At 36.6% G+C, this 15,975-nt stretch overlaps 1 protein-coding gene across 1 annotated transcript in view; it reads left to right on the top strand.

Moving 5' to 3' along the window:
• VPS13D (vacuolar protein sorting 13 homolog D) overlaps positions 1 to 15,975 on the top strand; it is an 82,129-nt gene that overhangs the window by 7,080 nt on the left and 59,074 nt on the right. The window contains 17 exon segments of the mRNA XM_088536204.1: positions 495 to 595; positions 909 to 1,077; positions 2,198 to 2,290; positions 2,982 to 3,192; positions 3,518 to 3,697; positions 4,135 to 4,265; positions 4,654 to 4,726; positions 5,176 to 5,346; positions 6,659 to 6,789; positions 7,413 to 7,545; positions 8,007 to 10,223; positions 10,587 to 10,738; positions 11,518 to 11,917; positions 11,920 to 12,551; positions 13,698 to 13,788; positions 14,292 to 14,418; positions 15,194 to 15,374. Coding sequence (XP_088392330.1) covers positions 495 to 595; positions 909 to 1,077; positions 2,198 to 2,290; positions 2,982 to 3,192; positions 3,518 to 3,697; positions 4,135 to 4,265; positions 4,654 to 4,726; positions 5,176 to 5,346; positions 6,659 to 6,789; positions 7,413 to 7,545; positions 8,007 to 10,223; positions 10,587 to 10,738; positions 11,518 to 11,917; positions 11,920 to 12,551; positions 13,698 to 13,788; positions 14,292 to 14,418; positions 15,194 to 15,374 — 5,193 coding nt within the window.

Here is a 15,975-nt window from a genome sequence, read left to right as displayed (position 1 = left end):
TTAAGTGCTAACTATAAAATTAAAAATTTCTTGAAGACTTAGTTTTAGAGGCAACTGAAAGGGGCATACTGAAGATTTTTTTTTTTTGTTAAAATTAGTCACTCCAAACTCTTTAATTATTCCAGTGTACTTCATTACTCTGACCAAGATTTACTTTTTTTTGCCTACTGAAGTACCAGAAGGGATGTGTACAGTTTTTATTTGCAGAATGTACAATAGCAGCTGATGTTAGGTTGTTTTTATTTGGCCTGAAAAGAGATTTCATTTTGTGTTTGTAAATAAGGAAACCTAGAAGTTGAATGTCACACACAAGCTACTAGGAGAAAATATGCAGCGTTGAAAACCAAGTGATGGTTAATGTATTCCTTTAATCATGAAGAAATATACAGGCCATTAATGCAAATAAAGTAAGCCCATAGTGAGTTTCTACCTGCATTTGATTTGGAAGGCACTTCAGCATTGCCTAACGGATCTCTGTACTTCTTTACTAAAAGATGCAGTATCAACAGATCATGGGATTTTTAAAGGAACTGGATAGAAAGGAACGACAGCTTAAATTCAGGAAATGGAGACCAAAGGTTACAGTAACAGAGAAGTAAGTAGATCCATAGATATGTTGTTCAGTTGATATCATATTAAAATCTAGGTGACTAGCCCAATATTTTGCCTTTGATGACCATGTCCTACATGTAGCAGTGATACTAAATTCCTCTGAAGTAATGGGGTCTTCAAAGAACAATATCTAATGCTGCACAACTTACAGAACTAGGTCATTAATGTTATAACTAGTACTGATACCTTTTCTGACTAGTTGCCCTGAGTTTTCTTGCTGAACCTTTCCTGGACCTTTATCCAATTTCACTTATATGCATTTTTTGGAAGTACACCATAACTCTTTAATATTTCAGCTGCCGAGAGTGGTGGATCTTTGCTTTGAATGCTAATATTTCGGAGATCAGGGAGCAGAGACAACGTTCTACCTGGGAGTTTGCATTACATCGAGCCCAAGATGCAGTTTCCTACACTGACATGTATTATAGCAAGTTGAAGGGGGAACCACTTTCTACTACAGAGCAGGTATTTAGATTTGAGAGGGTTTTTGTCTGTTGTGTTTTTTTTGTTTTGTTTGTTTTTTTTTTACAGTGTCAACCATCTTGTTTGATTTATTTGCTCTTTTCAGAATTTAAATCTCTTCTGTAGTAGCTTATGCGCCTTCAATCTAGCTTAAACATACCTTCAAAAGAACTGCAAGTTATTTTCCCTGAATAAACTGTCTTTTTACCAAAACTGAGTTTTTAATGCTTGAAACCTACAGTTATGGAGGCTTGTGTGTGTCAGGGTTTTTAACATTTTCCATAGTGAAATAAAAATGTGTGTGTCTGATGGAAAAACTGTTACAGCTCAAAATACAGCATTTACACTTACAAAATTTTTATGTCAGTCTGCCAGATACTTTCCTAACTCTTGTTCTCTATAGACTCAAGAAGCATTTAAAAATCAGAAGTGTTCCAGAAATGTGTGGCTAGGTGTCTAGTTGGCTGTGTTTGAGGGTGCTTCAGTTTTTCCATTGTTTTTTAAGATGAAGTTTTAGAGGAAATGTGCCCCCAATAATAAATCTGTGTTCCGCAGCAGGAAAATAGTCCTGCAATTAGCTGCTTTTTTATTTCTAGGTATACTGGGACTTTTCTTAAAACAGTTCAGGGCAGCGTCTACCTCAGCGGTCTCAATTACAGGGAGTGATTCCACTGATACTTTAAGTTACATAATGCAAGTAAGGATTATATATAAATATGAACTGCAGAAGTAGGCCAAGGTACTGAAAGTTTTGTAGTCACTGGAATGGAGAATCATAAGAAAGAGTATATATGAGACTTTTATTCTCATACTATGTGAAAACTTCAATTAGCTTCTTCAATTAGTTTTCTGATTCAATTAGCTTCCTAATCAGTATGGATTATGTAAAGATACTTTATTTTGCAATCCAAATAGTATTTGAAATAGAAGAAAATGTCATTTTAAGTGGCCCATGTGTCTGCTGTTTATGTCCTTGTGAATAGAAACGTGGATATGGTCATTAGTGCCTTGTTAGTTTTTCCATGAATTTCATTCTCATTCACTGCACAGATGTTTGGCACATTCATGAATGGCAAAGCTACATTATTTTAGTGTAATTACTTTATCTTTTTTATCTTTTCAGGCAGAAATGCTTCGTATTGAGGATGAGCAAACTTACGAGGAGTTGAAGATACTGTTGGAGATAGTTCATGATAAATTTCATGAACTAGCTGAGGTGAGAAACATTCTGTGAATATTCTTTGGTTGATGCTTAGAATCTTCAAGTGAATTATTCCGAGGTATTGTGTTGTGTTCCGCTAATGAGTGTTAGTTTGTGTTTTGAATGTTTGAGTGTGGTGTCAGTGTTAAAATTGCAAACAGTGCTCAGTTCCTTTGGTTTTCCTGCTATCACTTGCACAGTGAACTCTTGCTTAGTCATACAAAGGCCTACCTCAATAGTATCCTTGCCAGAATTTCTACAGCAAATATTCTACATCTTCAAAACAAAGAATGAAGATGAAATGCAGAATGAGTATGACGGAACTGGACCTTGTGTAAAGGAGTTTCTGAGCAAACTTCATAAAATATTTGCTGATCTCTTTTACAATCTGTTTTTATCTTGTTTGTCTTACTACAGTTACTTGAAACAGCTGTATTTTATAGCATGTATCAAATGATATCTTATCGGGCTTAGTATTTCTAAAGTAAGGTTCAGATAATTCTGTATGACTTCATTTATGAACAGGTAACTGATGGCATGTTTGCTATTTCTTAACCTATTAGGAAAGCAGCTGCAGATTAACTGAACTTGTGTGCTTCATAAGTAGTAGATGAAATCATAATGTTATGGTGACATTTCTGTGCACACTTGATATATTAGTTCATTTATTAGCACTAATGTGCATATCTTTGTTGCTCAAACCCAGAGTGTTAAAGAGCCTTTGCCTGATTCCCCCGGAGTTTGTCCTACAGCCGTATCCACCCCTGGCAGTAGCACTGGGATGCTGCAGTACCTTCAGTCCTGGTTTCCTGGATGGGGAGGTTGGTATGGATATGCTCAGCAAACATGTGAAGGAGAACCTTTTGAAGGACTGCTGCCTGACCCACGGGAACAGTGGAATCCGGAAGGCATGCTGGGTATGGAAATGCACATTTTTCTGTTTATATGGTTGTAGTGTTCCTCTTGGTAAAGAGGAACCAAAACACCTCCTTGTTTCTGCACTGTTAAAAAGATGTATTAGGTTGGTGAGGTCTTTTGAATTTTATGCTTAAACTACCTTACCTACCGAATATTCTGTTTTGCTAAGAAGGTTTACCTACTTTGTTTTTTCTTTTTTCTTTCCCCTCCATAGAGCTTGGAAAAAATCTATGCTATTGAATTTCTGAGAAACCTTTTTATTCTTCAATAATCTTCCTGAAACTTCACTTATTTGACATTGGTTGCTTTTTCATTTTTAATTAGGTGCAGATGAGTTTTTTGATCCTGCCGCAGATGCTTCTAGCATGAATACATTTACGAAGAGAGATCATGTTTTTGCTAAATTAAATCTTCAGTTGCAAGGTGGCTCTGTCACTCTGTTGCATACGGAGAAGAAGGTGTTGTGTGCTGAAGAGAGTGCTTTCATGCAGCTGGAGTTTTCAGGTATTGGATCAATTTTTAATCGTCCCTTCTCAAAAAGGACAAAATCTTTGTCCACCTTAAGACCTCAGAGGCTTCTCCCCTTTAAACTACTATGCTGAAATGAAATTTGGAGTGAGCATGGAACCCATCTGCTGCTGTTGATGTGTCAAGTGAAAAGATTTTCTTCTTGGAATTTAAGTGATTTTAATATAGAAATCTAACTCTAGATCTGCGAAGGAAGACAGTGATAGAAATATTTGCATCACAATCGTTGTATCCCAAATTTCAGTGTTTAATCTGTTTTTTCTAGAAACAAATATAAACACTCTAACAGACCTGTTCTTAATAAGATCATCCATCATCATTTTCATCCATAAAATTTAAATAAAAGTTATGTTGTGTACAAAAAAAAAAAAAAAAGGGAAAAATAACAATGTTATATGTTTTTTATCTTTCAGGTGTAAAGATTCTAGCAGAATCCCTTCCTCGCAGAAATTCTTCCCTTCTCAAAGTTCAGCTTGGTGGTCTTTTTCTGCGGGATTTGGCAACAGAAGGGACCATATTTCCTGTTCTTGTTTTCCCTAATCCTGTAGGTGAAAAAATTCTTCTGTTTTGATAAGTTACTGTATAGGATGCATGCATCATCCCTTTGTTTGCTGTGCATGTAACATTAGTCATGTGTGTTGGGAAGAATAACTTGTTGAACAATTGAACAATTTACGTTTCAAACTTCAGTCTGTTTACTAAACAGACTTCTTCAATAGTTACATTTCTTCAATAGTTGCTTCTTCAGTAGTTATATTCTTTCTCTTGTTTGGCTATGTACAGAAAAAGAGCATATCATAAATTATGTGTATCATGCATGTGGGAAGTGACCAGAAGATTAATACTGAAAAAAACTTTAATTTTGTTGATATCAATTAGTTTGTTTCATTTATCTAACTATTTTTTTTCTTTTTCCCCTAAATTCTTCTCAGCAAAAAGAAGTTGGCTGTGTGTCTTCCTTTGGTCTCCAGAATTTGTCCTCAGAAGTGACTAATCAAAACACTGGTAAAGATTTCATTGTATGTTAGACCAGAACGTGCATATGAGAATTCCTGCAAACCAGAAATTTCGATTGAATCATTGACTTCAATTTAAATTGCCTTTTGCAAATATCTAAAGAAAGTCTTTGAAACTTTGTTGAGACATGAATGCATGCAAGCTACCCTTTAATAAAAAACAGACAAACAAAAAAAAACTTGCTGTTTTTTTTTTTTTGGTAAAACAGAATTACTTCTGATTTCAGTTGTAGGACCCCAGTTCTGAAAGTGTTTTTGTGTATACAGGCAAGTTAATTTATGTTGATAGTAGAAGTTGATTTACTTGTTTGTCCATATTTCTGTTACTGAAGAATTTTCAGACAAGAAAACTTCTTCCTATTGTACTGATTAAAAAATAGTTTTAAAATACATTGGCGTTCTTTTGATAATTCTTTTTTGTAACTCATTTTTATTTAGTTACAGATCCTGATGCCCCTGTATTTGAAATGCTTTATGAAAGAAATCCAGTCCACAGCAATTTTGAGAGGCGCCTGGAAGTCAGTACCAGACCTCTAAATATTATTTACAATCCACAAGCCATTAAGAAAGTAGCCGACTTCTTCTACAAGGGAAGGGTTCATACCTCAGGTTAACCTTTAAAGTTGTTTTTTTGTGGTGTGTGTGGCTTTTCTTTTTTTCTGCTTTTCTGATCCCTCATTCTTAGCCCTCTAAAATGCTATTTTTTTTTTCAGAGCAAATTCAAACTAGGGAAGACCCTGAGTCTTCTTGTGATTTCTTTTTTTGGTTTAATTGAATAAGGGTTTTCCTTCAGGTGATGCTTCTTTAAAATTGCAAGTTGCTGCTGTGCCACACAGTGGATGTTTCTGCTGCCTGTAGTGAAATACTAAATCAGGAGGCTTACTTCCTTAAGGTCTGCTGGAAATGTGTAGGGAAAGAGAGGTTTTTGCAGTTCAAGGGAGTGTGGTAACTAGGGGCAACTGTCCTAATTCCTCCTGTAAGTTTTCTGTTATATAGATGAGGTTTGACCTTTTGTTACAGCTGCCTGAGGTACCTTGTTTTTAAAATGCTGAACATGCATCTTTCTCAAACTTCTAAAGCAAGCAAGCATTAGGAGTCTGTGACATTATAAATTGACTACGTTTGCAGTTTAATTGTTAAAGTTTGGTTTCTGAGGATAAGAGATGAAAATAAGCAACATTTAAAACTTCTTAATGCACCACCTTCTTTCTGTTGAATTCTGAAAATATTACAAGATTTAAGTACCGAACATAAAAGCATGAATGAGACTTACTATAGCAATAATTATCTCTTCATACAAGATGACATTATTCTGTAAGTGTTATGGGTAGAGTGTTAAGAAAGTGGGCTTTCTTAAAGTGGAAAGTGGACACATTTCACAAACTTCTAAGGAAATTTAGTGTGAATTTTGCCCCGTTCTTTCCCATATGTACTGACTCTTTTCAGGTCTTTCTCCCCACTACTCTACCCCAACCAGGAACTCAAGTTGAAGGTCTGACAAATACTAACAGCAAGCAGGAAGGTTGGGAATTGCTCTAGGTGCTTGGACACTTGATTTTTGTTATTTATTTATTTATTCTTCTGGAAACTGGTTGATTTTTAGGTAGAGCCAGTGGCTTTCCACTGTTACATTTTCCTGCCTTACATTTTACTGCTATAATTGAAGTAATTTTCTGTCAACTCAGAATACATTTTGGCATTCTTTCGGTTGGTTGGATTGTTTGTTTTCCCTGATTCTCTGGAGATATTCCAAACCCACTTGGACGCGATCCTGTGCCACATGCTCTAGGTGGCCTTGCGTGTGCAGGTTGTTTGGACTAGATGTTCTCTAGAGGTCCCTTCCAAACTTGACCTTTCTGTGATTCTATGATTAAATCCCAGATGAAGAGAACTATGTCCAGTAAGCCTCTGTCTTGTGCAGGTTTCGGATATCAGTCTGAACTAGAGGCAAGAGTGGCTGAAGCTGCCAGAAGACAGTACAACAAACTGAAAATGCAGACAAAAGCTGAAATCAGGCAAACTATTGATCGTTTACTAGTGGGAGAATTCATTGTAAGCTTTTACGTTTCCTTTTTTTTTTTTTTTTTCTTCAAAAATGGTCTAAATAAAATGGTTATTTAGACTCTATTGACATACACTTCAGGAATTGAAATCCAGAGGAGTGTATGTGTGTGGCTCTAGTGTGCAATAGTGTTCTGTTACATCAAAGCTAAATTGAGTATAATTTATTTAAAGATTGTTTTCTGACTTGAGGGTTGTTTCATCTTATTCATGATTGTTTCACCTTATTTGTGCTGCAAAAGTAATAGGTAGATGTATGGTAAATCACTGTCAAATACATGTTTTATTCGTGGAGACTCTTGACAGATTTTTATCATCCAAGGTTATTCATGTAAAAGGCAGAAGTCTTCTCAAAGCTATTGCTTTCATCTCAGTCGAAGGAACAGGGGCCTCTCCAAAGAAAAAAATATCTCAGCAATCTTAGGATGGGATGTATCATCTTTTGGAAACATCTGTTCATTGTAATTAGAGTCTGGAGAACTACCTTAAAGAGTTACTGAGCCCTTGAAGATAGGTTAGCTCTCAAGGTGAAAAATGGCCAGCTGAAGTTATTTATTTATGTGAGGAGAATCTATTTCTTGGGTACTACTCTCTTTTTCCTTTTTAATTTTTAGGAAAACAGCAAAAGTTGGACTGTATGCCTTGATATTTCTGCTCCTCAGGTGATCTTTCCTGATGATTTCAAATTTGTGGATCCAGTGTTAGTTGTTGTAGATCTGGGAAGAATATTACTTACCAATTCACAAGGTACGTTCTAGAATTACTGCTGCTTTTTCCTTATGCCTTCTACCAGAAATGTTTATGCAGTTGTAGAAAGTGGAGATGGCTTAGGAACTTTTTCTTGCTCTTATTACTCTTGTATACAGAGAGGATAGCATTAATTTTTAAATGAAAGGATCTCCTGTTTTTTCTTTAAACAAATGTTGATTAAGAATAAATCTTGTAGCAACAGTAAGTGGGTGCCAAAAATGAGGCATTGGTAAAGAATCTATTAAAAGACACTACATTATCACTGAGCATCACATGAAAAAGTGTAAGAGATTTCCTGTTAAGAAAAATGACAGTGCAGGGGGTCAGGGGCCATTTTGGGTAAACTCTGTGTTAAAAAAGTAGAACTTGAGACTAGATGATCTGGTAAGAGGGGAAACATCCAAGAATAGGGGGAAAATACTTTCTTTTTTAAAAAATTATTTTATTTTACTTCACAGATGAAGCCAAAAAGAATGCAGATGCTTTTTCATCAGAAGTCAATGAATTAAGTGACGAGGAATATAAAACACCTCTAGCAACTCCTCCCAATACTCCCCCGCCAGAATCTACCACTAATAGTGATACCAAATTACCAGATTTTACTGGAGCAGAAATAAGTGAGGAGCAGCTACAAGCGCACTTAATGAGTAAAAAAATGTATGAGAGATACACGCTTTCATTTATGGATCTTCAAATCATGGTTGGAAGAGTAAAAGACAACTGGAAACATGTTCAGGATAGTGATGTGGGTCCAACTCACGTGGTGGAAAAATTCAATGTTCACCTGCAATTGGAGCGTAGATTGATATACACATCTGACCCAAGATACCCAGGAGCTGTTTTGTCTGGTAGTTTACCAGATTTGAAAATTCATGTCAATGAAGATAAGATATTAGCTCTGAAGAACTGTTTTACACAGCTCAGTACATCTGAAACTAAGCCTTCAGACGTTCTGCATTTAGGGAAAGACAAGATTTTTACAGAGGTCGACCAGCTTGGCAGCTTGCATGATTCTGTAATGAATCTAACACAGAGTGTTGTAATGCTAGAGCAGCACACTAGGGAAGTTCTTGTTGAATCTCAGCTTCTCCTGGCTGAATTCAAAGTCAACTGTATGCAGTTGGGTGTTGAGAGTAATGGACGATATATCTCTGTACTCAAGGTTTTTGGCACCAATGCCCATTTTGTGAAAAGGCCATATGATGCAGAAGTTTCCCTTACTGTTCATGGCCTGTTGCTAGTTGATACTATGCAAACGTATGGCACAGATTTCGATCTTTTGATGGCTTCTCATAAGAATCTTAGTTTTGATGTACCCACAGGAAGTCTTCGAGACAGCAGGGCTCAGTCCCCTGTTTATGGACCCTATGACGCACATCCTTTTGTGTCTAGTCTGACAGAGAGATGTACAGCCTCAAATGTTCCCTCTGGTACCCATAGAAAAGATCAAGAGTCCCTGATAAAATTAGAGTATCAATTTGTGAGTGCAGAATGCCCGTCAATGAATTTGGATAGCAGTTTGCAGGTGATCTCTGTGCAGGTAAACAATTTGGATATCATCCTTAATCCAGAGACTATTGTTGAGTTGATTGGGTTTCTCCAGAAATCTTTCCCAAAAGAGAAAGAAGATTCTAGTCCTCAGCCTTTAATGACTGACTTGGAAAGAGATTATCGGGAACAGGAAACCTTTCAGTCTACTTATGCACAGAATACAGAGGTAGCAGTGGATATTCACTGGTTAAATATACTCCTACTCAGGACAGTTGGCATGACAAATGGAGAAAAATATGGCAGAAAAATAGCAACAGCAAGTATTGGTGGCACCAAAGTCAATGTCTCTATGTGTAGTAAGTTTGATATAAACGGCTCTCTTGGATGTCTTCACCTTATGGATCTAACACAAGATAGTGTTAAGAACCAGTATGTTGTCAGTATAGGCAATGCAGTAAGATATGAAAATCTCATTAGTGATACAGGTTACTTTGAATCTTTATTCTTTAGACTTGATGAGGGAAGTGGCCTTCCAGATGCTTTAAGTTTCACTTTTGCAGAAAAGTCAAAAGAAGAGTGTTCTCTTAGCCTCAAAATGGCTTCCTTGCACTACAACCACTCACCTAAATTTTTGAAAGAACTGACTTTGTCAATGGATGAATTGGAAGAGAATTTCCGCAGCATGCTGAAAAGTGCAGCATCAAAAGTCACTACAGTCTTGGCAACTAAAACGGCTGAGTACAGTGAAATGGTTTCACTATTTGATACAACACCACGATCAAGAGATCTTGCCAACCTAGAAGATAATGATGGCTATGGATTTGGATCCCAACCTCTCAAAAGTGATACTATTAAACTTATCTTAAATGTTAACATTGAATCGCCAATTGTCTCAATACCTCGAAAGCCAGGTAGCCCTGAACTGCTAGTAGGTCATCTGGGACAAATATCTATTCAGAATTTCATACCAGGAGAAGATGACTCTACAAGTGACAGACTGCAAGTTGAAATTAAAGATATTAAAATGTATTCTTTAAATAGCAGTCAGTTCATGAGCAAGAAAGAGTCTGCAAGTGAGCTATCTCATGGCCTGCATTCTTCTTCAGGTCCTGCCAGTCTTAATAGCCAGGAAGAATCCCATTTTACACGCCATGATTTCTTTGAATCATTACATAAAGGCTATGGTATGTTTATCAGGGGACTCCTAATTGTTTTATTATGACTAGTAGATATTATTAAAAATGTTTATTTGACTGTATCCAATTATATATGTTCTGTCTCCTGCCCTGCCGTAAAATATACCCCTTAATTTTAGAGTGAGCAAGTTCTCTTTTACTTATATATTTTAATTCTTTTAATAATGACAATGATGGCGACTTGCATGCAAAAATGTAATGAAACATAACCAGATACACATATATCAGCATTACTACAAATTCTGAATAAGTTAAACAGCAAGTATGTTATCTCTGCTGAATAGTTCCTATATGCTAATCAATTCACTGATTATGATGTGGTAATGTTGTTTTCATTTCCCTTCTTAACAGCTTTCCATATTCTGAATAACACCACCATCCAATTTAAACTGGAAAAAATACCATTAGAGAGAGATTTGGAGTTGACTTTCCCTTTGAGTAATGAAGACTTTGGAATATCAAGTGTTATGAAGATTGAGGGGAAATTTGTCAACCCTCTTCAGGTATTATAAACCACTACTTTCAGTCTTAGTATACAGTGTTTGTCTGCACAGAAGACAAGTGTATTTCAGGCAAATCTCCCCAAATTTAAGATATAGATAGTTTAGGAGTCAGAGTCTTTGACATATGACTGAAACCTTCTCACAACAACAATGACAAATACTGAATTTTTTGAGGCTTTTTTTTTTTGTATTTTTCTTGTGTGTGTGGTAACTAAAAATCAGACATTCAGACATAAAAAAGGGAAAACAAATAAGTGCAATTGTCCAAACTGGTGTACTTATTTGAAGTTCTAGCAGAAACTAATAATTAAAATGTTGTTCTCTTGGAAAAAATGCTTACAAATAATAACAAAAAGGAATAGGGCAGAGTCTTTAAACAGAGGAAAGCTGAAAACATCTACAACTATACAGACAAGCAATGATGACTAGAATGTTTTTTTTTACCACATAGTGCTGTGTCACCTCAGCATGCTAAGTTAAGGGTAGTGTGTATGATAAGTTATTCTAAATTGGCTTCATGTGTGTGGATGTTTTTTACCTAGGAAAAACGCTTTCCTATACTGGGACTCTTTGTGCTTCCAGAAGTATGTCATCCTGCAAAATTAGTACAAGAGAGTGATGATCTTCAGCTTTGCATTGTTTCTCATTCTGCATTATTTTTTTGCTTGTGGACAGACTTCATTTTTCCACTTAAATTGTGAGGTTTTTAGAAATATACAGACTGGTTTTATTTATTTAGAGAGCTAACATTATGTTTTTGCTTTTTTTCTGCATTGCAGGTGGTGTTAGCAAAACATGTATAAGAGCAAGTCCTGCAAACTCTGGATAATTTAATTTACAGTGAAGACTTAAATAAGTTTCCAACCACTTCTGTATCTTCAACTTGTCTTAGTTCTCCTTCAGCGTCACTTCATAGTGTAGGCACAGAATTCTCAAATGAATGGAAGGAAAACAGCTTATTCAGCCATTCTGGTTTCTCTTCTGTTCCAAGTAAGTCATTGCCTATCAGGGAAACAAAATCTTTTACTCAGATTCAAGCCACTTTTCATATATCGGAGCTCCAGGTTCAGCTAAGTGGTGATCTAACACTTGGTGCACAAGGCCTTGTCAGTCTTAAGTTTCAGGATTTTGATGTGGAGTTTGCTAAAGATCATCCTCAGACTTTATCTATCCAGATTGCGTGCGCTCTCTGCTAATGGAAGATCTTCTGGAAAAAAACCCAGACTCTATGTATAAGAATCTCATGGTGTCCCGTGGAGCACCGAAGCCATCCAGTTTGGCACACAAGGAATATCTTTCTCAGTCTTGCCCCTCAGTATCCAATATAGAATATCCGGATATGCCCCGTTCTCTACCTTCTCATATGGAAGAAGCACCTAATGTCTTTCAGCTGTACCAAAGACCAACTTGTGCCTCCCGTAAGAAGCAAAAAGAAGATGCTGATTCGGAATATCCTCTGACTCCACCTCCTTCTCCAACAACAGATAGATGCAAATTGCCCTGTGGAAAAAGTAACTTTGATGATTCTTTGGTTCATATCAATATATTTTTAGTGGACAGGAAACATCCTGAGTTTTCTTCACACTACAAGAAGATTAACCGTAGTGTAGATGTTGATTTTAACTGTCTAGATGTATTAATAACTTTGCAGACTTGGGTAGTGATACTGGATTTCTTTGGAATTGGATCCACTGCTGACAATCATGCAATGAAACTGCAACCAGAGGATGCTCAGCAGACAGTCAAGTCAGAAATAAATACCCTGTCAGCTTCGGAAGCCCATGAACCTGTGAACACTAAACTGGATCTGAAGGTATATTTGAGATGCAAAATATTATTTAGTTTGGCAGTCATTAATCTTGTTTGGCAGTCATTAATCAGAGTATACTTAAAATGTGCCTAGTAACATGCAGAAGTTACAAAAGATAAAAATCTGCCAAAATAATAGTAAATTTCAATGTTACGTGATAAGGGCTAAGAGAACAGCTTTTGTATTTTAGAAAGCTGTGACTTGAATGATCAGTGTGGGGGGTTATATGTACTTTATCCTCGTGCTGCAGAATAAGTAAAGAATCCTTTTCATGCAGCCACCTTGTCTAAGCTTTGGGCTACACATTGAGCTTGTTTCCATTTCAGATTAAGAGTAAGTAGTTTTTACTCTTGTCCTACATGTCCTAATGACTCCTTTTTTAATTTTACTTTTTTCCATCCCTTAACTGGGGGCAGATGGCCCATGAGAAGGTATTTTCCATCCCCAAAGTGTTGATGGCTTTGCTCTGAGATCCTCCTCCTCACATCTATCTGCCATTTAGAGAGGCCAAAGTAGAATGTGCCATGTTGATCCAAGTAGGACCCACATGGGTAGTTTGAGACTCCCCTTGCTGAGTCTGCTCTATGACTTAGAGGTGAAAGAAAGTGCCCAAGTCTTCTGGACAGTGATTATTATTTCCCTTGGAGAACACAGGGCACAGACTTAAGTGTTTGTGATTCCTGAAATTATGAGGAACCTTCAACATGGAAGAGCAGCCGTACTAAACCCAGAACTTTGCTGCCCAAGGTACAGGGAGTGTCCTTGGTAGGAGTTTCATTTTAAAAAATATGTATGTATACGCAGGCATGTGGGTGGGTATCCACAGGTATGCTTGCAGACTTGCTCTCTCTGCTTCTCTCCTTATCGTAAAGGTCCTGCAGTCTTAAGTTACAAAGGACAAATCTTGAAAGAGCAGGGGACAAAGATGTGCTAGGTTTTTGTTGACCCGAGCATTCTTTATTATTTGAGAGACCCTTCAAACCCTTCAGTGTGCAAATGAGGATGTGAAAAGGTTGCTTACTTCCTGTGTCTCCTCTTTTGTCATTGACATGTTATAGTGAAATTGTCTTGGAAAAATGTAACACACGAGATGTTACAGCTACAGAATCATAGTGTGTAATACCAACCTGCTCCTTTTTGTTTGACCAGGTCCATTCTCTGTCTTTAGTATTGAATAAGACAACTAGTGAGCTTGCTAAAGCCAATGTGTCAAAACTTGTGGCTCACTTGGAAATGATCGGTGAGTAGAAGAGAGAGCTAAGATTGTATGCAGATTAAAATAAAATAAAGTATGCATCAGAATAGTGATTTGAAATTGTTTTATTATTTATTTATTTATTTGTTGTTAAAGCTTTTGTTTTCAGGGGAAGATGTTCTTTGTCTTCCCACTCCCTGCCTTGCCCTGCTCTTTCAGTGTTGATTTTAAAACTCATTTTAGTTCTGCTTTAATCACAAGATTTCAGAGGTGGATTGTGAAGAGAAGATTATTTTCAGAACTTTTTTTGATATAAAACCTTGATAAATCATAAGAGATTATTTAATAAATTGTATGTCTTAAGTTGGTTCCCTTACAGATTATAAAAGACCTGATACTTGTCACATGTGTTGGTTATTTGACCTTGATTGCTATTGATATGTTTTATCCAAGTGTGAACAATTAATTCCCCTTATACAATCTTATTCAGAAGTTTCTTCTGCTTTTAGTACTTTATTTGTGTTTAAGTGTATTCTGTTGCCTTGTAGATGGAGACTTAGCCCTGCAAGGAAGTATTGGTAGTCTGTCCTTAAGTGACCTTACAGCTCATGGAGAATTTTACAGAGAACGTTTTACTACAAGTGGTGAAGAAGCACTCATTTTCCAAATATATAAGTATGAATTTAAACCTTTTCTTGTTGCCAAATATTAACAAGAACTCATAACCCTCAATCTTTTACTAGTTTCCTCTCTTGCCTCAGAAAAAAAAGTTTCCACTCTGCAGGCTTCTGCTTTTGAAAGCTTGTGACTTAAATGATACTTTGAACATTCTCATTCATAAACTCCTGAAACATTTTTATGTCTTTTGTTCTCCTGCAGCATACGTGTTTCATCAGTGAAAAATAACATTTCCTCCCCGATAAAGCAGTTCTTCAAACTATTTAGTTGATAGTTTGTTCCTAAATAAAATAGTTTTTTTTTTTTAATTCGGAAAAGTTTTCTACTGATGAAACTTCTTTTTTCCTCATTGTTTCTTGTATTTAAATTTTGGAGTTACTAGTTTTTTGGACATACCGTATTCTTCTGCTTAATGTTTCCTCTCTTATTTTTCAAGGTTTTCCTCTCCTTTTGCGCATAAGAATCAATCAAATTAGAAATTGCCCACTTAATGTTATGGAATTACAGTTGCAACACATAGTGATAGAGATTAGAATTAACATTCTGTGCTTAAAATTTTTCTATTGTGTTAGATAATACTTAGTAGTGTCAAAATACTTGAAATTTAGAAATAACCCCCCTTTTCAGATTTGAAATAGGAATTGTTTTAGTTTTATCCTGTGAGCCATCAGCTATAAGTTCTCTATTGTTATTTTTGAATGCAAAACCTGAATAACTGGATTTGTGAAATATTGGCAGGATAGCAAAACTTTACTTTTGATCTTTATCATAGATACGGGCGGCCAGATCCGTTGCTGCAGAGGGAGTGTGATACTCGTGTTACTCTGCGGATGGCGTCTGTTCAGTATGTGCATACCCAGCGTTTCCAGGCAGAAGTGGTATCTTTCATCCAACATTTTACTCAGCTTCAGGATGTCTTGGGGCGCCAAAGAGCAGCAATTGAAGGGCAAACAGTACGTCTTCCTCCTGCCCTGCCTGCTTTTTTTTTCCCCTTTACTGCATGAAATGAGGAGTTTGAAGTGAAAGGTGGTTTTATAGTTGGTAGCAAAGAACGATATGTACTTTGTAGTTAAAAGACCTTATTTAGGGATATTCTGCTGCAATTCAAAATCGTAGAATACTAGATCTTCCACACTATTGAAAATTTTGCCCCCTGGGTCTTGCAGTATGTGCTGGTGCAGTTGTCTTCCTGTCTTCGTGGTGATGGAAGTACAGGGTTCAGTGTATTATGTTGCCTATTTCTTCACCGTGCAGCAGCTAGGTGAATAGGAAGTCTCCTACCTGAGTAAGGAGAACCAAGTGGGAAGTCCTTTTTGCACACGAGTTTGTATGTTTGATTAAATAGAATGGCTGGTGGAATGAGAAAACATCCTCTGAAAATCAGATGCTGGACTTGTTTGAAATGGAGGAGGAGATAAAGCACAGCAAAATTATTATGCTTTTACAACAGCTGTTTCCAAATGTGATCTTGAGTATACAGAGATGCACCAAAAGGCAGAAGGAAACTCCTCCCTGTGAAGGAGGGGTTTGTTAAAATGAGATCTGTTTTTTGTT

The sequence above is a fragment of the Tinamus guttatus genome, unplaced genomic scaffold (genome assembly GCF_059628265.1).
Source record: "Tinamus guttatus ecotype Peru unplaced genomic scaffold, ASM5962826v1 Tinamus_guttatus_pri_ptg000652l, whole genome shotgun sequence".
NCBI lineage: Eukaryota > Metazoa > Chordata > Aves > Tinamiformes > Tinamidae > Tinamus > Tinamus guttatus.
This window is presented reverse-complemented; position numbering and strand designations above follow the sequence as displayed.